We start from the raw sequence: 23,824 nt of genomic DNA, 5'->3' as shown, positions 1-23,824 counted from the left end.
ATGCAAGACTTATGAAGACGTCCCTAAACTGACTATAGAATGTGATTATTCTCATTCTATGTCTCCCTAATATTTGTACAGATATGTAGACTTATATAAGAAAATAACAATAAAAGGACTAAATTGGTTTAGTCTTCCTCTGCCATCAACAAATACGTGATTATTTACTAACTGTAACTGTATAAGACGCCACAAAATTCAAAAACCTAAAATTTTCTGCAAAGGTCAAGCAAAAAGATGTATTTAGTCATCGAAATATAAGTCGTTTATGTACTGTTTGAAAGAAACTCGTCTGAATATTCACTTTTGAGGCATATAGTGCATAGACAGGCGACTTGAGAGCTTTATTTGAAAGTTAAATGTGCTTAAGAATTATCTTTAGAGACTTACGCCACCAAGTAAATAAACCCGATGTTAAAAACCGCAACCCAAAGTCACTACTTTATTTTACTTTATTTTATATTATTTATTTATTTATTAATTTTAAAAACTACACTTAGTTTTTAAAATTCCATTTACTTTAAATTTTCCAGTATTAGTTAAATACACCAATAAAGAACGACAAAAGTTTCATTCACCTCGTTAGAAATACTGCATAGGATGCACTGTAATAAATAATTAAAAAAAACTTTAAAAAAAATATCTGAAATATCTGAAAAATCTGAAAGTTTTCAGATTTTATATTACGCCCAAAGACTCTTTTTTTTTTTTTTTTTTTTTTAAACATTTTGTGTTTTACCTTTATTTATTAAATATCATATTTGCTCTTAAACCATAAAATTTAATTCAATAGCAATATCATAAAATAATTTTAAAAGACCATATCTTTAGAATTTTCGATACACAGTTTCGCGCGCTGGAGATAAAAATGTATTCCCCCCGTACACGGCTGCCATTGCTCGCTTTAAAATCGTTGAGTTTTTTTAATCAAAAACTCATAAATGCTTTGCAAAATATGAAATAGGTAACAAACCAAATTCCACATTTCAAATTTGGCTTTCCAGATGCCCATATACGGGTGGAGGATTACGTTATTCAAAATTGGATGATTCTATGTACCGTTGTTTTATCATAATATGAGAAACATTTATGCAGATGCTTAATTATTTAATTTCTTTAAATATAATACAGGGCGATAATATTTGGTGCAACAATTTGAAAAGTGAAACGCCCTTTATAGTGAAAAGCCACAAAATGGCAAAGCGAAATTAATCGCCCTTTTGGGCTAACTATACCGCCTTGCATTGCTTCTATACATCATTTATTCATTAATTAATGGATTTATAATGTGCATTTTAAACTATTTTAAACTGTATCATGTCATATGTACATTTATTTTTAACTGGCATAATATTTTCAATGTATTTTACCGCAAACATATTAGTCCATACCTTTGTATTCATCATTACTGTAATCTGCTGTAAATTACTGTATTTTTGTCATCCTATACTGGATTTTTATCATACTGAACCGTATTTTTATCATATTATTATCTCTCTATAGTTATATGTTTGACTTTTGCTCTTTTATTTCTCAGGAGTTTATCCTCGCGCTGTGTCATGTATTATGTATAATGGTTTGGTTTATTAGATTACGGCAAAGCACTCGAGGGCTATCTGCCTTAAGGGAGGGATGCCTTCGTGGAGGACGTTTTAAGGGAAACTGGCTCGTATATACGTTACACATGGGGAAAACCACGAAAACGCCCATGCAGCCAGCCCGTTCGCGGGATTCGAACCTCGGACCGAACTACCAGTGTTCAGCGACGTTACCGCTCGGCCGCTGGTGGGCTATTATGTATAATGATATATCACTTGTTAGAAGTCTTATGCAATAACATATATGACTTCGTATTTACATTGTATTATGTTAAATGTATGGTAACTTAATATTTACACAAATGCAACAATTTTACTGCCAAGGTATACCACAATTGTTTGTAATCAATCATTCATTTTCAATTATGTACTCACGTATTTGAATTAGTGTTGTCTTAAGGGTTCTCTAGATCATGGTGGACGTGATGCTATACTCATTAACCGTATGGTAGAGGCATAGTGCCCACGTCCCCTGTTCCTTATCCTTATCCTTTTGGGCTAATTAACTGATTGATATTTTCTATCACCTCGAAAACGTTCTTATCATTCATAAGAGGAGGCGAACACAGTAGCTTATTATTTACATACGGCCTCATCAAATCTTTTAAAAGCAAATCTATAACATTTTCTTTCAAATGAATCACAGCATTATATACAATCATGTTTAAAACACACGGAATAGTTAAATTAATTTAAAACACTCTTTAAAAATTTATATATATAAAATTTATAAATATAACCTAACGTCAACCAGCGGATCTGCTCAAATTAAAAGAGTCTACTGTATTTAAAATAAAATACGTTTTCAATTTCTTTTACTTCAGTTTCCCCTGATCTTCTTGCTTCAAAGATTTATTTACAAAACATTTCCGATAAAGCCAAATTTACATGTGATTAGTATTTGCTCTTATAAGAATCATATATGCTGATGAAATTTAAAACTGTTATCTAAAATTTTAAAGCAAGAATTTTTTTTTCCCTGGTGTACTTCAAAAGTTTATTTTAAGAGATTCATCACACAACTGGCAACACTGCATTTTACCGACTTGCGCAGACAGACTGCGCAGACCCCAGACAACCATAGCTGTCTGGGGTTCCGGTGTTTGAAATCATTGCGGAAATTCGCCAAGGTGGTAGTTTGTATTAAATCTTCGGTGCTGAAAAAAAATTTGTTTTTGATAGAACAACGAGAAACGTACCTCGTGGTTAAAACCAGAAATACTGGTACCAAGCTAATTTTTCTTAATAGTTTTTATTTTGTGTTATCTAGACCCTCACCTGACGAAGGAGTTCACCATCAAGTGCTATGGCCTCCCAAGTCCATTATTATGTGCACTTGTGCGTTTTCTGTGCTATGATGATGTGTTCGAGATGCCACTCGACTGTAGCACAGAAACCTGACGACCTTCATCCAAGTGGTGAACCCCATGTTCCCCACGTATCAGATCATCGTTTCTTTCTGCAAGAGATTTTCACCAAGTATGGCCACGATGGGCAAATGACCTTCGAAGGTGAGTTCTTTATATTATTATTTTTTGGTTTCACACCACTCTCCTTCTACACATATTTTGTGGTAGGAGAGTTTTTAAAATGCCCGAGGTGTAATTTAGAATATGTCCTGTATTCAGTCATTTCGAGTCTTGTGACTTATTGATAACTTCTTTTTACACATGTTGGTTGAGAGGTATAGGATTCATTCTTTAGTCTCTCAGCTATTTTTGTAATTTTCGACATTTTGGCGATAAAGGTTACTAGCTAGGACTTTAGCAATAATTTGAGAAGTACACAGGTCGAATCGCAGATTATTTTGTCTCAGAGAAATGAGAGGTCATGAGACATGTAATGTGACATTTTCCGGAAAATTCCGATTGTGATTTTAGCTAATAAGCACTTAAGAAACAATTTCGCTGCTAAAGGGCAAAATCGCCCACTTATTTGTTTGGCGCTTTTTACAAGAGTAAGAAGAATTGGATTTTTGTCAATTTTCTTTGACTTTTTAAGTGAAAATGGCTCAATGTGTACATAGATAAAGTTAAGAGTGTGCGCAATGCGATTTTTGTGCAATTCTGGGATTTTTTTTAAGTGAAAAATAGGTCGACGTGTACATGGATACCGTGTATGTGGAATTCTTAAAAACGCGTGAAGCAGTGGACGATTCTACACTTTCTCCCAGTTTCGCACCTAATCTTCGTGATGATTAAGCACTTTTGTTCCATCCATAAAAGTTCTAGTATAAGCGTAATTCGGCTAGCAGATTGTTGGAAAAAATGTTGAGTAAAAAAAAAAAAGCCTTTACTTCGTTGAAAACAAAATGGAGTCCAAAAAAAAAAAAAAAAAATCGCCAAGTCACCATAATGTAAAGATTCACCATAAAAATCTTCTGGATTTGTACGAGTTTTGCGAGAATGTGAAGTTCTTAGTACATGATTCGAAGTTGAATTCGTACCGTACACGTTGTATAACATGATTTATATTATTACCTATGAGTTACTTAAGCATTTGAGCCATCAAGAAAAATTAAACTCTAAACATGCAAAGGTATAAGTAAGATCGGCTTAAATATATCGAAAAGTACATGTTATTTCTCAACGATTAATATCAACCACTGCTCATATTTCCTTGTTTTAAACGTAAGTTAATACTAGTTCAGATATTAAGGCACTTTTATTCATAGCACCATATTCAAGATGATAACAAGAAACGTATTTCATTTTATTTACGTCCACCACCGGCCAAGCAGTAAAGTCGCTGAACACTGGTAGTTCGGTCCGAGGTTCGAATCCCGCGAACGGGCTGGCTACATGGGCGTTTTCGTGATTTTCCCCATGTGTAACGTGAATACAAGCCAGTTTCCCTTAGAAAGTCCTCCACGAAGGCACCCCTCTGCATAGGCAGATAGCCCTAGTGTGCTTTGCCATAATTAAATACACCAAAACCATTTTATTTACATCATACAAGTTCATACTCTATTAATGACAATTTGCAAGGAACCTCGAACAACGGGATTAAGTGACATCTTATTAAAATACGTTTTAATTTGTCTTATAAGTATAAACTGTTACGCTGTTGTTATAAATAATATCTTCGATAATATTTAATATCTTTTATGTCGGCTTGCAGAAGGTGGACCAACTTTGCTCAAAAGTAACGTGGAACTAGTTTTTTTGGTTTTTAAAGAAACATTTCCGCCTTTTGAATACAAAAAATTAACGAACAGTTCTCGAGGATATATTTCATGAAGTTAGGAACTGTTCTGTTGAATTTGACGTTCAACAGAATTTTCAGGAGTGCTCATTTAGGCCATAAACAAGGCTTGAAAGAGATATTATCTACATTGTTTTACCAGTGCTTCTTGCTTCTGAGCATTTATTCATTTAGATTTTACCAGTGTCCAAGTGGATGAGACCACTGAATACTGCTAATTCGGTCTCCCGATTCCCACGGAAAACGCTGGCCATACGAGGTTTGCGTGTTTTTCTGAGTGTATAATGTGAGCCAAGCATTCATTTTGCCAAAATCAATTCTTAACTTCTGTTACTCGTATTTCCATCCGCTTGTGCCCTCAAAAGCCGCTGATTACTGGAAGTTCGACATGGATTCAAATCCTGGCGGGAGTGTTCACTGCATGGCCTTATTGATTATATTTGTGATATATTGCAAGAAAGAGTTAATAAATTTAAAATTTCCAGCAGAAATAATCTTGGAGAATAACTTAACCCAATGGGAAGCGAAAGAAATCTGTCATAAACTTGGGAAATTCATGACAGAATACTCTTTCAAGGTCGTAAAAAATGGAGACCCAACACTTTAATAAAGTACTTTTTTAATAGTTTTATTTTAAACACATTTATGTGCCCCGATACTTTCATATACATAAGGACAGTATTAATTTAATATTTATTTAACATTATTTTTAATAAATTTGAATATTTTTCGGTTTTTTTAACTACAAGATATGGCATGCACTAGTGGCCAAGCTGTAAAATCCCTGAACACTGGTAGTTCGGTCTGAGGTTTGAATATCACGAACGGGCTGTATGCATGGGCGTTTTCGTGGTTTCCCCGTGTGTAACGTGTTAATACGAGCCAGTTTCCTATAGAAAGTCCTCCACGAAGGCATCCTTTCCGTCCGTGTAGTTCGTTAGGGCGGAACACGTAAACAATAATAGAAGATATGGCATAGTAGATAAGTATTTCGATTAAGTCAAATATTTAACCATTCTTTTAAAAGAGGTTTGAAAGCTTGTTGTACCTCGATAATCTTCTGACTCACGGTATGGACACTCATTTTTCACAATTCATCTTTATAAATCATCGAAGCAACCTACAGTGTTTCAATGCACGGTTCTATTAATACACTGCATATGTTTGCGAAAATGTTTCGGACGATATAACAAAGGTATTTCAAAAGAACTGAGTTAATTCTGGGGGAAGGATTATTAGGATTAAAGAATAAAAAATCTATTAAAATAGCAATTTTATATACATATTTTTTATGTGTATTTTCTTGATAATTTTCCTAAATCTGCCGTTATTACGCGTTCATCCTTCTAGAAAAACTTCACAGCTGAAATGCGTAGAAATTTCGAGATCACCTATTTTGTATCCATAAGATCGGTCTTAGTAATAACTTGATTAAAAAATGGTATTTGAATATCAACTGTTACCAGCATTTTTTTTTCATCACTTAGTTTGCAAGCCATTATCTTTCTTGTAGTCATTACGGAAAGTGGAAATTTTCTTGGAAATATTTGAGGTTAATCTTTGGATTATGGTAACTTGGCGATTTTTTGGCGAAAATTTGGCAATCAACCCTGCTAGTTTTTTTTTTTTTGGGGGGGGGGACGCCATTTTGTTTTCCCGAAGTAAAGGCTTTTTTTTTTTTTAACTCAACATTTTTTCCCAACAATCTGCTAGCCGAATTACGCTTATACTAGAACTTTTATGGAACAAAAGTGCTTAATCATGACGAAGATTAGGTGCGAAATTGGGAGAAAGTGCAGAATCGCAAACTGCTTGCCGCGTTTTTAAGAATTGCACATACACGGTATCATCCATGTACTCGTCGACCTATTTTCACTTAAAAAAACATCCCAGAATTGCACAAAAATGCCATTGCGCACGCTCTTGACTTTATTCATGTACACTGCTGAAGTCCTAGCTAGTAACCTTTATCGCCTTACCAAAATGTCGCAAAACTACCTGTTACCATATTCCAAAGATTAGCCAAATTGGATTTTTAATTTTATATATATTTATCGATTTATTTGTTAATGTTGTTCTTATTGGCTAAGAAAAGTGAAAATGATTTTTTTTTTAAATTTAAGCTTTAAACTATTTTGAGAAAAGGCATATTTGAATAGCGTAATTTGTTTTATGGTAATCATGCTCTCGCCGAAGCTTTCCATGGCTATGTTAGTTCTAGTATTTAAATTTTAGATTTGGTTAAAGAGGATGGCTTCTTTTCTGTTCCAACGTAAATTTCAGAACAGTTATAGCACGCGAATATCTACGTTAATCATTGTTTTGGTAACCCTTTTAGTTAATCTTTGGAATATGGTAACAGGTGGTTTGGCGACATTTTGGTAAGGCGATAAAGGTTAAACTGAGTCATAGACTGTGATTGATCCTACTCTACTTCCAAAAAATTTGACCCTTAAATTATTTGCTTAGTTATAAAAGTTTGAAATTTTACATTTTGATCAAAAATACATGTTTTGGTTTCATTTAAGAACTGCAGAAATGCTGCACTTTACTTTTAAGAAATTACAAACTGCATAAAAACCCTAACTTTACCTAATACATTAGCAATACGCCGAAACAAAGCCAGATTCACGTAGCTATGCCACACATATTCCGGATATCGTGATTTGATATTGTAAGTTTTTTAATCATGCAGATTTTTGTAATATTTTTGTAAAGTATATATATAAAAAAACTATAAATTTCAGTGATTAACTTATGCAGTCGTAAGCACTAAATTGTTTGATTTTATTCATGTAAGTATATGTCGTACCAAGTTATCAAGGTGTGTACCCAGAAGAGGTTCGGAAACTATTTTGTTCTCTTTATCGCTCATACGTCAAAGCTGACACTGATCATGATAAATCCGCGTTTTAAGAAAATTAAAAGACAAACTGAAGCCAAGGCCTACCAGCGGCTGAGCAGTAAAAGCCGCTGAATACTGGTAGTTCGTTCCTGGGTTCGAGTCCCGGCGAATGGGCTGCCTGCATGGGGGTTTTCGTGGTTTTCCCTTTCCCCATGTGTAACGGGGGATACAAGCCAGATTCCCTTAAAAAACCTCCACGTGCCATTCCTCCCTCCTTAAAAAAACCTTCACGGGCCCAGAGCACGTAATAAGTAAAAAAAAAAAAACTTGAATCCAAGTAAGAAATCTGCCTCATTCTTTTCCCTCAAAGAGGCCCACCAGCGGCCGAGCGGTAAAGACGCTGAACACTGGTAGTTCGGTCCGAGGTTCGAATCCCGCGAAAATGGGCTGGCTGCATGGGCGTTTTCGTGGTTTTCCCCATGTGTAACGTGTATACGAGCCAGTTTCCCTTAGAAGGTCCTCCACGAAGGTATCCCTCCCCTTAGGCAGATAGCCCTCGAGGCTTTGCCGTAATTAAAATAACCTAACCTTTTCCCTCAAAGAATGTAATGGTTAGTAACATTAAAAACATAATATATTACCATCAACAATCAAAATTTGGCGTAGAAACTTGAACTGACTTTTCGCAAGCCCACAAGTGGCCGACCATTGAATGCTGGTAGTTCGAACAAGGCTATAATGTAGGCGAACGAACTGGATGTAGGCTGTTTTTCGCAGTTTTCCTATGTATGACGTGAATACTATTCAGTTTCCCTTAGAAAATTCTCCACGAAGACATCTCTGCCGTTAGGCAGATAGCCCGCTTGTGCTTTGCTATATCCAAATAATCTAAACCAACCTAACCTAATCTGAATTTTCATGAAGATGTTCATGAACAGAGATCAGAAAGAATCGAAAAGTAGTTAAAAAAGCAGTTTATACATAATTTGATTTGAATATGATTAACACGGACAGGTCCCGCTTAATAGTTGAATCAATAATACCACTGAATATTAGTTATCTGGTCAGCTTTCAAATAGTGACGAACAGACTATAGTGGTTGCACAGCGATTTTGTGGTTTTCCGAATACTATGAGTGTATTTATACGAGCATTATGTTAGAAATTGCTCCACCAAAGCATTTCTTTCTTTAGCCAGATGGTCATATTGTGTTTTCGCCATAGAATAATAAATCCAGCCTAATCTATCTGTCCTTTGCATATTTCCATAAAATGACTAATTATTTTGGTACTTTTCCGTTTTGCCGGCGCAAACGATAAAGTCGCCAATAATGGTACAACTGATGCCAAAAGGAATATCTTCGCTGGTAACCTTTTACGCTTCATTTTCAAAACTAGACGCAGCCATTTCTTATCAGATTGATGTTTCTTCCAATACTGGCATACAATTACACATAATTTTTACCTAGATAGTTAAATTTTATGCCTTAAGAACATTCGCGGTAATTAAGTTAATTAGGATGCAATCACACCGCTCACTCGAAGGCGAAAATATAGAAAAGGCAAAATCAAGGGTTAAATCCATCCATTCTAACGAGAATGCACTAGCGAAGTAAAGCAATGCGGTTTTACATAATTTCTTCACTAAGCTATTCGTACGAATTGAAATAATTCTTGCATTTAAACTTGTATTCCAAATTAAGATTTAACTTGAAATGAATGTAGATAATTACGGAGAGGATTAATTTTTACTAGCGTAGTTTACGTGAGATGAGATCACTTGGGGTCACGTGATACGAACAGGCGAATCGGGATGTTGAATCATGAAAGCATAGTAAATTTTAAATTAATGTCTTTTTACAAATTTATTGTCTTTATTTACTGGCTTTTTACAAAAGTCATAGGCAGATAGCCCTAGTGTGCTTTGCCGTATTCTCAATACACCAAACACACCAATTTTACAAAAGTCTAAACCTTATTAAAATGTTTATGCCTTCAAAATAAAAAATTTTTAGAACTAACATTTGTTAACATTTTTTATATGTGTACTGTATGCTGTCGCCAACAAAGTCTGCTTGGCGAGATTTGCGCCGACGAAACGGAAAAGTACCATTATTTTGATTTATTTTTTGGAATATCTTTCTGTTATGCTTGTGGAGGATCTTTGGAAAACATAAGAAATTGGAAATAAAATCATCCTTTATAAAATCAATTCTATTTTCAAAATTAATTGATATTACTACTGTTTGTGATTGCCGAATAAATGGCGAGCGGATAAGACAGCTTAAACTCCGAAAATTTGACTCGTGATCAAAACTTCGCAATGGATTGCCCGCGTGGCTGTTCTGTTCTTTTTTTTTTTCTGTGTGTAACAAGACAATTTCCATTAATTAATCTCCAAAAAAAAAAAAAAAAAATCATCCCTCAGTCAGATTAAATTTTGTTGGCTCTGCTATAATCTAATAAATATGAATCCTATTTCTGATTATCCGGTGATGATAAACCTCTTAAAAATACAGATAGTTCAGGTTTGGCTTGGTTGATTTTGGCAAAGCATGATAGACTATTTCACAAAGAGGAGAGATGCCTTCGTGGAGGACTTTTTAGGGAAAACTGGCTCGTTTATATGTTACACATGGGAAAAATTATGAAAACATCCAAGCAGCCAGCTCGTTCGCCTACAGTCGAATCCAGGTTGAACTACCATTGTTCATCGACTTTACCGTTCGGTCGCTGGTAGGCATTCCAGATGGCGGTTTATTTCTAACGAAAAAGGAATTTTCTAAATAACTGGTAACTTTGGGAGAAATAATAAACTCATTCTTACTTTATATTATCTCAAAAATATTTGTTTTAAATATACAGTCGCTAAATTTTTTCAGGTTGCAATAAATTACTAAGCAATTTTTTTCTATTGAAATACAAGACGTTTCTACTGGAGAAATAATTGGTATTTTGTTAGTTAATTTTCTGGTTCCATTTTTGTGTCTAAACACGCTAGCCATACGGACATAGCGACATTTGGCAATTGTTACACTTTCACATGCTAAAAGCGAGAGCGATCTCCAAGACTATGGTTGAATTCCACGTATGTGAAACTACTAAATACAATGCAAACGAGGACAGACGTTTCACTGTTAACATATCAGTCATAAATAATTTTGGCATGGTGTAATGATTCAAGAAATTCCATGTTTGAAAGATGGGAGAGTATTAGTGACGATTTCATAATTCAAGAATCATCAGTATAGATTGCAATCCGAAGTAAATAACTGCACAGCAAAAAACATTTATTTGCACAAAACACAATATATTTATATAATTTCCGCGTCTAGAAGCGGTCAAGAAAATCATAACAAAAGTTTCAAACTTCAAGAATCGAGCATGTTTCTAAGTTCAAGTGTCAAGAGAATTCTAAAAATCAAGTTAATTTTTTGCACATTTTTCGGCGCGCCATGATAGCGCCATCCAATAAAGGCAGAACAAATTTCATTGGAACTCTATAATAAAATTAGGAAGGTAGGTTCTTCATTCATAACAACTCAGTTTAACGCCACATGACACTAAAGAAATTCAACTTGACACAAATATGTATGCTGGATGCTTTGGTACTTTTTTAGAAATATGATCTCGATAAAGATGCTTTTCTCAATGTAATTTTTCAACTGAAATTGGTAAAACGATTGAAAAATTTGCCGCAAAATATTTGAATTGACATAAAAAATTCAGAAAATTTTTGGAGAATTTTTTGGATTTTGGAGTATTGCAGACAAGAAGGTTTGCCTAACCAATCAATTGTAATTAGTTACTCTCAAAACTTCGATTCATGTTCAGACAACTGAATTAGTTAACTTCATAAAAGTTCCTTTCAATCCACTCGCTAAAACTATCCGCTGTTTTTATATTGTCGCTTACTTTTGTTTTAGGTTATAAATAGAATGATTAATGGAAAGTTTTCCCCGATAATCCTGCCTCTGAGGGTTTCTTAAAAAGTAGGCCACTTTGGCCTCAAGCGTAGATAGTGACAGTGTTAAACTTGATTTAATAACGCAGGTCATCAGGCTGGATCAGATTCAAAAGATACTACGTGCTACTTAAACTGTTTTCTTTGTATTTATTTATTTTTTTTTTTTTGAAATTAATGCATATATTAGATGGATAAAAAGAAATGCATGTAAATAATTCCACAATATTCGACGTTAAACATCTGCGAAATCTTATTTCACAATGTTGCAACTTTAAGTCAAATAATAATTTCAGTTGATGAATATTATGATAGCTGCAAAATTTCTCTGTGTTCTGTAAAACTAGGATATTGTTTAATTTTTGTATTAACCCACCGTTGCACACATTTTATTCAATACCTAGGCGTTTTATTCAGTGGGGGATACTGGGTTCTGTAAAATGCCTAGATATTGTGTAGAATGCTGGATTTTTAGTTTGGGCCGGGGGAATATAGATTTTAAGTAAAGGCACAATAGTTTCAGTATTGTTAAAATGATATATGAATTTTAAGGTATCGAACACTGCAGTTGTAAAGGGTAATCAAAACGCTGCACGCATCAATCTTTTATAAGTTTATTTGATTATGGCAAAGCACTCCAGAGCTATCTGCTTAAGGCGGGGAATGCCTTCGTAAAGGACTTTCTAAGGGAACTTGCTCGTATAAACGTTACATATGGGGAAAACCACGAAAAAACCCATGTAGCCGGCCTGTTCGCCAGGATTCGATCCCCAGACCGATATACCGGTGTTCAGTGACTTAACATCTCTGCCGCTGATGGGCTCAAACTTTCAAAAATTGTGAAAAGATCAAAATAGATATTAATGACAAACTGGGTAAAATCCTAGTATACGGTGCAGCCTTGGCGCGATTTTGAAATTTATCGCCAACACCAAAAATTACCAAAAGAACGTCTATGTATATATAGTGATAGTATACTATACACTATATACTATCACTATATACATAGTATATACTATGTATAACTATATATATTCTTTGAATGCCCGTTTACTCATCGTATATGTCCCGTTTTTAATGCTCATCATAAAAGTCGCCAAAAGTAGCCAAATCCCGTGTGCACCGGATACTAGGATTAACCACAAACGGTTTCATTGTATGACACTCCTAATACTATTATAAACAATATTGTCACTTGAAATTTCAGTTGCAGTTTATTTAAAAATCATTTGTCAGAACAGGCTGGACATAAGTTTTCCCAAGCAGAACACATTTTTATGATTGAGCATTATTTCGCAATGGCCTCATACAGAAAAGCTGTTGTAGGATTTAAGAGATCTTCCCAAGTGCTAATGAACCTAACAAAACAATTATATTCCTCTTTATAATCAGATTTCAGAAAATTGGAAATGTTCACCACACGAAACGAAGCAGCCGGCTATCTGAGTTCGGGCAAAAGGGACGAAGTCTGGAATAAAATCTTGCAATAAATTCGTTCTGCATGAACAAAAATACATCTTCAGCTCATATGTATTCCGTCATCGTTATAGTATACAACACTTGAATTTTGACCGCAAACTGTAAAAATATTGGTATATGCAGACGTAATTGCCCACCAGCGGCCGAGCGGTAAAGTCGCTGAACACTGGTAGTTCGGTCCGAGGTTCGAATCCCGCGAAAGGCTGGATGGTTTTTTTCGTGTTTTTCCACATGTGTAACGTGTATACGAGCCAGTTTCCCTTAGAAAGTCCTCCACGAAGGCATCCTTTCCCTTAAGCAGATAGCCCTAGTGTGCTTTGCCATAATTAAATACGCCACGCCATATACAGATGTAATTAATTTTCTGCACCAGTACAGTATGTGAAACATTACTTGAACTATTACCAGAAACATGAGTATTGTAATACCGATTATTGAATTTTTTTTTTTTTAAATATACGGAACCTTGCAAAGACTGTTACACTCTGCAAAATGTAAACACTTCTGCGGCCACTTGGGGTGTAGGAACAGCGTGGGGCATGCACTCGGCGTTGGGCTTCGGAGGTTGGTGTGACCCCGTTAACATCTAAAGGGGTTCTCTTGATAATGGTGGACGTGGTGCTATACTGATTAACCGTTATGGTGAAGGGATAGTACTCCCGTTCCTTGTCCTTGAACCAAACAAACGGTAGAAAAAGCTAAGTAATTTTTCAGAATAACTTTAAAAAAAATCAGCCATCCACCTCTTAGAAAGTTCTTCATAAAGATAGCCCTCTTGGATTTTGCCTCAATCAGTTTAATAATTAGCATAAATTGCTAAGTTTATGAACTCTTCAAATAAAATAAAAACACTGTAAAAGAAAATGAAGGTAATGGCTCATAAACCTTGGTTTTTTTTTTTTTTTTTTTTTTTTTATCACAATAAGTGAAAGGAAATGTACTTTTACCTGACATATTACATTACATTTTACGCGTAAGCTAAATTTATTGTTTCCAGTTATGAATCTGATTAAAGACAAGGAACTTTAACCACTTTCTTAATTAAGGAATATCCTTTGCAAAAATTTATTCTTCCAAGCAAAGCATAAATTTCTGATTCCCCCCGTTTTTTTTGAGAATTATACGAAATTTTGATTTACGGAGATTTTTAAACTGTGTTCGGATTGTCGTAAATAGTTTGGTGGAAGCGTATTTGGCCTACTCGAAATAGGAAACAGTCGAGAATCAACTATGCTTTCGTCGACATTCTTAATTCCGCATCTTCTCAGTGCTAGGCGGATATGCTACCCCGAAAGCATGCATTCAAGAAAGAGAAAATTCCTTACGCAGTCAAATTTTCCAAAATGTCTTCGATTACGCCAGTTGATAATATGCAATTGTATGTATCATATTCAAAACTTTTTTTAAAACCATGCATGAAATTTTATTTTATAGTCAAAGAATTGATAGCAAATAAAATAGAGAAAAAAACTATGCTAAGTTTTCATTGCAATTTTTGAAAAAATATCAACTTTTACAAAAAACATGAGATAGGCAAATGCATAATAACAATTTTATGTAATAATACATACCTTATAAACTTGTTCAAATAATTTTAGAAGTTTGAATCCATAAAAATAACAGGCCCACCAGCGGCCGAGCGGTAAAGTCGCTGAACACTGGTAGTTCGGTCTGAGGTTCGAATTCCGCGAACGGGCTGGCTGCATGGGCGTTTTCGTGGTTTTCCCTATGTGTAACGTGTATACGAGCCAGTTTCCCTTAAGAAGTCCTCCACGAAGGCATCTCTTCCCTTAGGCAGATAGCCCTCGAGGCTTTGCCATAATCACACACAAACCATAAAAATAACAAACACAAAATCAAAAATTCATAAACACAAACGATGCCCACACTCTAATAATGACCGTTACACCGTTAGTGGTGCCACCATACTGAAAATTTCAAAACTATATACGTAAGCAGTATGTATTCAGTTGGTTACACTATGCAGTAAGTTAAAAATTTGTGGTTTGATTTGATTTACATGACTAAATATATGTTGCCAGAGGGCAACTGCAAGCATTTAAGGGTTAAGCTTTTAGAAACACACGGGAGAGTTTTCGGGATGAAATTACTTAATCCCTTAATCTACAATGACGAGTATAGCCCGCGTACGATGGTCGGGCCAAACCTAACTTTCACGGGCATAGCCCGCGTACTGTGATCGAGCCAGAAGTGAATATTACGTGGAATATTTCATACGCAATGACAGTCTGATGCAGTAATTGTGGTAGACGCAAGTATTACAAAATGTTTATTTATACAAAACTCCAAAATACAAAATTAGTAATCTGTAACGGTATGATATATTTCAAAGCATTTCTGGTACATGTAACGGAACTTTACACTTTTTACACTCGTGTTCTATGTGGATTTTTTCGTACTTGATTTGCATAATGATTCGTTTCGGTTACAATATTGTTCCAAAATAGGTCATCAAATATTAGATTAAATGTATCAAATTCTCCTCTACTTGCTCCTAATTGACATAAGGCTTCCTCTCTTATGCCAGGTGTCATCGTATAGTCCCAGATTTTTCGACTATTTCTTATTTCTTTCCAAAGCCAGGACTCTGGTAGTTGATCGTCATCGGATGTATCATCAATAATTATTCGCTTACACTTTCTTCGAAAATTACGTAATTCGTCATGTTTACGATTGCCCGGATTAGCGTGTTACACAAGTCGTGCAAATGTGCCGAACGCTGAGCGAGCTTATATACAATTTCGGCTCAACATCTTCGAATCTAAATCGTAGGTTAAGCCTACATGTACGAATCTTTTACTGAATGTCTCAAATCAGTTCGGCATGGCTAATTCATTCTACAGAGGGATTCTCTGTAGATTTTACATGTACAGCTAGCCCACATGCGATCCACGAAATGATACTTCTAAACATTAAGACGTCTTCCGGGTTTTCTTCCCTAGATTTGAATGGTTTCCTCTGTCTTTTGTCTGTGTCTTCCTCCTGAGATTATATAATGAGTGTTTGATTTTGTATTAAGGCAGCATCGTCTGTGAGAGTATAATATACACAAACCATGCCTTTGTTTTAAGATTCCTCCAGCCTGGTTCAACACAGGCGGATGACCAGAGGCTCAAATATTCTTCCTATTCATGGTGATCTGCTACCTCGACTGAAATGAGGCAAGAACTTCGGACCCGTGAAACAAATTTTTGATAAACCTGAGTTACTTCCGTCTAATACGGAGTTGAGCAAAGGGTATTACCTCGTAGTTGCATTAATTTGCAAGCAAAGGTGCAAGCGAAAGTTACGTTACATTCCTTCATTATCAGTTTATGCGGTAATAAAAACCAATTTCTCAGTAATCAGAAAATGCATGCTACTCGTAATTTGCATTAAGGAGTCTTCTGCAAAGAAGCGTTTCCTCAGCAAAAAGACCTTAATTATTAGCGTATCGATAGTCGAGGGGCCAGAGCGCTAAACTGGTGAGTCGACCTCGTTTCAAATGGGCTTGTTTCGTAAGAGTTTTCGTGCTTTTTCCATGTGTAACGCGAATACAGCAAGTTTCCCTTGAAAAGTTTTACCACGACGACATACATTCTTCTCCTTAGGCAGATAGCCCTCACATGCTTCGCGGTGATCAAAATAATCAAAAACAAATCTACGATTAATTTGTCGAAGTCATTACTTATTTACATTCGGTACTTCCCTTGATATAATATAGAGTGATCAGAATAATACATGCCTACCTAACATTACACCACCTGTTATTAACCTGCAACAATTCTTTTATTATAGCCGAATATTTTTGATAATACAGTGAAAAGTATCTACAGTTGTTAAATTAAAAAGAATTTTTGGTTAATCTCTCGATTATGGTAACTTCGCGATTTTTTGGCGAAACTTTGGCGACCAACCCTGCTACAGCAACCTGCTAGTTTTGTTTTGGACGCCATTTTGTTTTCACGAAGTAAAGGCAAGTTTTTTTTTTTTTACTCAAGATTTTTTCCAACAATCTGCTAGCCGAATTACGCTTATAATAGAACTTTTATGGAACAAAAATGCTTAATTATGACGAAGATTAGGTGCGAAATTGGGAGAAAGTGCATGCAGAATCGCAAACTGCTTGCCGCGTTTTTAAGAATTCCACATACACGGTAGCACCCATGTACACATCGACCTATTTTCACTTAAAAAAACATCTCAGAATTGCACAAATATGGCATTGCTCACACTCTTGACTTTATCCATGTACACTGCTAAAGTCCTAGCTAGTAACCTTTATCACCTTACCAAAATGTCGCCAAAGTACCTGTTACCATATTCCAAAGATTAGCCGAATTTTTATTGCCTTACTCAGCTTTTCGAAAATAAATTTGACTCATTTTTATAATTTTAGCCATGTAAGTTATTATTAATAGTATTTTGCAATTAAGGGATATTTTTTGTTGATGTAACAGGTTTCGAGCACCTTCTGGAGAGTTTGGGTTTAGGAAATATTATCATCAACGACCACGATGTGAAGGCTCACAAAGAGGAAGCTTTTCGAAATGCCCATGACACTCACGAACACGCTAAAAAGGTCGACGTATTCGACTTCACGAAAAAGAAGGAAAGCGAAGAAAAAGTGTCGTCTCATTCCCATAGACATCCAAGCGATCTACACGATGATCAAGGTGAGAACTCAGTTTCATTAAAAAAATTAATGCACTAATATCAGTCGGTAATGAACGAATCTCAAAAATACCTAAAATTGTTTAGTACCGATAACAAGATTCTGAAATCAAATTCGAAAGCTTAATCCAATTCGACGTTGGTGTAGTGTGCGAGCGGAAATACGTTTTACTGGCAAATAGGATGAAATTTCCGGATGACAACTCCACACTTATGGACGATGTTTTGGTGTTTTAGGTTGGTAATGGCTTTAGAGTATATTTTTGGCTCCTTAGGTGACTTTTGGTGATAAACTGCTTAATAATTTGAAAAACTCAAAGTAAATTTATTCCTTTAATATTGTATAACTCTGTGGTAAGTTTTAAGTAAGTTTGACTGGAATATAATTTATTATAATGGTACTTGGAAGTCTTCAGTTTTCAAAATACGCCAATCTCGAGCAACCGTGAGTATAGCAGTTCTTCAGGCAGCCGTGCAGTATTTTTCCGCAAAACTGCTAAAGAGGACTATTGTTTTGAATTTATTCTGAAAGGGATCACCACCAAATTTCCACCCAAACAAAGAAACGAAAATCTGCTTCTCAGTAGCTTTAATGATTAATTTTAGAGATAAAGATCTAATTAAAACGTAAAATATAAATGCAGGTGAGAGCAGAATGCAGACACTCGGGCGGCTTTCACAGACTATTCGGGTGTAGTCAGGATCCCGCAACTGTCTAAGGCAAGGTTTCTTACACTTTTTTACCCACGACTCCTTTTTATCAGTGAGAATTTTTTCGCGACACCCAGGACCCCGTAATATTTACAAAAATTTTGTGGGACCCTATAAGTCTTGCTCAAATCCAACACACGCGTGAGTGAAACCGTCATTTTTTTCATTTGTACTGTAATATACTATTGCAGGTTTAGGTCATTAACGTTAATTTCTATTTTTAAGACGTAGAACAATGTGAAAATTTTAAATAAGTAACAGACGAAATGACAGGCGTCACGTGCAAAGCAAGGAAAATGAACGCTTATAATTTAAAAAGAATGCGTCGAAAAGTTTTCATTTTTTTCTTTGTCTGTATTGTCTTATCTTTATCTATTTTCAGATACACTGTGTAAAAATATTTGGTAATTGTAAAATTATTATAATAAGTTAAAGAAATATCAAAACTGCTAACATTTTTGGCGACCTCCTGCTGTAGGTCCCGCGACCCACAGTTTAAGAAACCCTCATCTAGGGCAACACACTCCCAGCATCGCGAGTTTATCGCGAAAAATTGGAAGTAGAGTAATATGATCCTACAAGCATTAATATTTTACATCTGCCTTGTACAATACATTTATCATAGTACAATTCGCAACACACTTGCATATTGTAGTTCGTTCAACATATGCGTACATATGCTGGGCACTTGACAATTAAACATAAGCTTAATGAACATTTAACATACACTTAACCATTAAACATACTTACATATTATGCTTCATTCAATATATACTTATATACACTGAGTTAGACAGCGAATATAAACTTAATCATTAAACGTACACTGAACATATACTTACATACGTTTTACATACACTTGCATATTATACGCACTTACGTGTTGTACGCTGGTTACATGCAGATTATATATATGTTACGGTGAAACACCGAAATCTGGAGAATGTCGACTTTCACTGGTGAATGTCAACATTCACCTATAGTCGCTTGGTGTATGTGTCCGAAATATTTTCCAAATACTCTAATTTCTGACTTAACCGGTCAATGTCAACATTCACCATGTACTAATGGTGAATGGTGAACATATAAGAATATCATATTTTCTTCTCCGTCATTCAGTCGCGAAAAAAACGCACTTGAGACCTCAAATAAGAACTTAAGAACATAAGAATGTAAAACACCCAGTACATTCAAAATGAGAAAAGAAAATAATAGAAGTTAAAAACTTACTTAATTACAAAGTACGTTCTAAATGAGAAAATAAAATAATAGTAATAAAATCTTACTAAATTATGTGATTCAAATCTTATTTATTGCAACAACTGAAACTGTTATGACCTCTCTTTTCGACCTACACCAGAGCATATTTGTGATTGTCAACATACACCGGTGAGGGTCCGAATGTACAAGAATGTAATGCAATACTCGATCTTTCACCGACGTATTTGACGTCTCCGGTGAAAGTCGACATTCTCCAATTTCGGTCTTTCACGGTAACATATGTTCTATTGCAATATACCTTACAACATCTTACAAGGCAGTTATTTACAGATACTTGTAAAGACATTAGAATTTTTTGGAAGCCGGAGAGATATGCGACTGGGGACGTGGGCACCATCCCTTTACCATTGGTTTAATTGGTACAGCGCCATGTCCACCTTTATCTAGAGTTTGGCTATTAGAACAATGGGAGATTACATACATATTTAACATTGGTATTAAGGAGTGCACAGCCAAGAACATACAATACTCATTGGTAATACATATAAATCATGGGTTATGGTACAGGTGACGGGGACGCCTGGTGTTTAACATAGGTAAACAGACGTGTGTCCCACGCCCTCACCTATCTAGGAATAACAACTCCCTGGGGCCCCGTGAGGCTGCCTCCGGAGTTTATAATACAGATCTAAAGATCAATACATGGCCAAACAGGGGTTGAGGATTATTGTTTGACAATGGTTGCGTGACAATAACTTTTTGGGTGTGTATAGCTGTTGGAATAACACAGATACATAAATATATACAAAACAAATACAAGAATAGATACATATACAGGCAAAAACAAACAAATACTAACAGATACGAACATAAGGATGCATTGATATTAAGATAAATACGAAGAGAGACACATATGTAAGATACAAGAGTAAAAACAAGAGTAGTAAATACTTAAAAAAAAAAGCTAAAATACAGAGTGGGGTAAAGGGAGTTATATGTGTATTGCTGGTATCCTTGTGTTTGTAAATGTGCTGTGAGTACTTAAACACAAAGATGAAGCAAGGAGTACTGGATGTAGTGTTATGGCGCCAGGAGTTAGTGTTAGAGTTCGCTGAAAGTACAGTTTGCACTATAGTTCAAATTTGAGAGTTCAGGCTAAACTGAAGTTTAGTGTACACTGTGGTACTAATAGCACTAAATTTGGAGTTTGGCACAGTCACTAAGTTTTAATGCAATTGCTATAGGTTGGTACAGTCGCTACAGCGCAGACACTATGTTAGGCACAGTAATTTCAGTACACAGTCACAATGGTTACACAGTTACTATGACTGTGAACAAGTTTAAGAGAATTATCTAAGTCACGGTGTAGGTACTGATGTTCACTGATGTGTGCACTTATGTAGTGCTTAGGCATAGTCGGTGTTGGTGCATGATGTATACGTGCGGTGTACCATGCATTGCAATAGGTTGGAAGGTGATGTAGGCATTCGAAGGCACTTCGAGTTGACACAGTTGGTACTCTGCTAGCACACCAAGGGTTAAGGTACAGTTGGCCTGTATATATATCATAAGACAATGACATATTCGTGTATGGTATGATAAATTCACATAAAGCTGCGCCATATATATCTGCGCATTAGGAAATAAATTACTATATTGCAAATATCTAGCGGTAATTAACACAGACACAGGAAAGTGGACAATGATTATGACATTACAACATTCATATTGACAACACTAATTAACTCAGCTTAGGGGAGTGAATAATACTGTACCTTGATAAATCACATTCACTGCAATTAATATTAAAAGACGTATGATATATAATAATTACGGTTGAGGACTTGTGCTGGGATTACATTGAACACAAGCATTGCACTACAGATACGGACTAATATTAAGAGTACTGGTATAAAATGTTGACAAAGCAATGCGGCATAGGTCATAACTCATACATGCAAGTACAATTGTTGAAAAATTAGGAACGCCTTCGCCGCAAATCGAACCACGGACCTCTGGAATACCGGCCCAGTGTGCAGAACCACTACACCACGAAGGCAAGCTAGGAAGGCGGGAGAAGTACCTTATAAATATTAATACAATATATCTTACAACATATTACATAGCAGTTATTTACAGGTACTCGTAAGTATTATATAGCAGCTACATACAGATCAGTTTTTGCATATCGGTTGCATACTAGTACTCGCATACGAATCAGTTATTGTTGCATATTGAATGTTACTTATGTGCTACATATCGGCCACTACACAGCAGATTGTTGTATAACTATTTCGTGTTCATGCTGTGCACCCGTTGGGACAAATAGTAGTTTTCACATAGTGAAGCTGAAAATATAAGTGCAATAACAGATACGTATGTAGTAAATAGTATTTTGCAATTATCAGCCACCATTCGTTGGCTGCTGTAAAATAAATCACAATCACTTTGGCGCAGTGAAAAAAAAAAAAAGTTATCTTGAAAAATCGTAATTATTTAACTACTGTGAAATCGTAATCATCGCTAATGACCATATAATCGCAATCGCATAGTGATTAAAAAAACGTAATCACTTTAGCTCAATCACTTGGCAGCCAAAGTGATTGCTCTAATACTTAAATACTAAAAAAAGTATTCCAGAAATTCAGAGTTTTCAGTAAATCATACTTTTGTTTTTAATTTCTTTATTGATTTGAATTTTCTAGAGCAAATTTTATATTAAATTTAAAATGTCGAAGAGCTTTTGGGACAATGTCGTTATTTATTTTCATTATAACAATTTTAATATCTTCTTTTTATCTGACTGAGAATTTTGCGTGTTTTAATAGTTAAATAACAGTATTTTAAAACAAAACTATAATTTTTTTCTTAATTAAATTATATTTAAGTTAACATGAAGTGTGCTACATATATAGGAAGAATAAAGTCGAAATCTTGAATAAAGTCGCGACTTTGACTTAAATGACTCATTTATAAATCGTAAATTGCAAAATTCCGAAATGTTCATAAGTTTCTCTTTTTATAAGTGTTTATTACTGCAGGCCGCTACCACACATCGCAGCAAATGGCATCTTCTACGACACGGAAGTCAGTTTCTTCGAATGAAAGCCGATATCGTCATTCATCCAGAAACGCTTTACCTCCTGCACAAGGCAGCGAAAAGCTAACCACAGCCCAAACAGACTACCGTCCGATGGAAACGCCCGAGAACAGGACGCAGGATCATTCTCTGCATTCCTCGGATAGCATATATCATTACCATCTAAAGGAGGCGAATATTCCCGAATTGCTCATGAACATAACTCATTTGGTGGATCAGCATCAAGAACTCAAAGACGAAAGTCCGGAAGTATTCATTCAACAGGTAAGTGCTGTGCGAAAAGCTGTGTAAAATTAGCCCACACTATACTTGCAGTTTTTTAAGCGCGTGTAAACTGAAATTATTTTACACTTTATCGAGTTTTCTTGCATTGAACAATCGTTTTCGACTCGGAATAGTATTGTTTGAATGATAATTTTAATATTTTTAATTAAAAAAAGATCGCTAGACTAAATATGCTTCTTTAAAGCTTTAAGATTAAAATATGCTTCTTTAAAGACAACATACTTATATATTATACTTTGTTCAATATATACTTATATACACTGAGCATTTGAGAGTTAGACAGTGAACATAAACTTAATCGTTAAACGTACACTGAACTTACATACGTTTTACATACACTTGCATATTATTATTAATGTTATTTCGAAGCGGGAGACGTGAAAAATGAACAATGCCGTCACCGGGAATCGAAGCTCGGACCTCTCGAATACGCGCCGAGTGTGCTGGCCATTACATCACGATGCCATGCTAAAAAGGTGGGAGAAATATCTTATATACTCCCCCTTTTAAAAGACAACTGGGGTTTTAGGGGATCCTATCGCCAAATCCTGGTGGTGGAGAATCATCATTCATCACCTTTTAGTCAGGCTCCCCTAACCACTATACCATCTGGGCTACTCGACATATATTCGAGAGGTCCGTGATTCGAGACCCGGCAAGGGTATTATACAGATATCATCTTTCCTTTTTCAAAAATAATCCTAATGTATCTAGAGTGGCGTTGCCTCCTCGATCTGTAATACA

The 23,824-nt window shown here is 35.4% G+C and overlaps 1 protein-coding gene across 11 annotated transcripts in view; it reads left to right on the top strand.

Annotated features, from left to right (window-relative positions):
- LOC118191481 (zinc transporter ZIP10-like) overlaps positions 1-23,824 on the top strand; it is a 166,003-nt gene that overhangs the window by 106,822 nt on the left and 35,357 nt on the right. For all 11 annotated transcript variants that reach the window (XM_085821237.1, XM_085821234.1, XM_085821235.1 and 8 more), the window contains 3 exons: positions 2,869-3,109; positions 17,550-17,765; positions 22,737-23,059. In XM_085821237.1, coding sequence (XP_085677363.1) covers positions 2,905-3,109; positions 17,550-17,765; positions 22,737-23,059 — 744 coding nt within the window. In that variant the 5' untranslated portion in view covers positions 2,869-2,904. The remainder of the gene's footprint in view (positions 1-2,868; positions 3,110-17,549; positions 17,766-22,736; positions 23,060-23,824) is intronic.

This window comes from Stegodyphus dumicola, chromosome 7, assembly GCF_044657685.1.
Source record: "Stegodyphus dumicola isolate Sdum_Otavi_A_Nest chromosome 7, ASM4465768v1".
NCBI lineage: Eukaryota > Metazoa > Arthropoda > Arachnida > Araneae > Eresidae > Stegodyphus > Stegodyphus dumicola.
The sequence above is the reverse complement of the archived record's forward strand: the minus strand, read 5'-3'. Positions and strand labels throughout refer to the sequence as shown.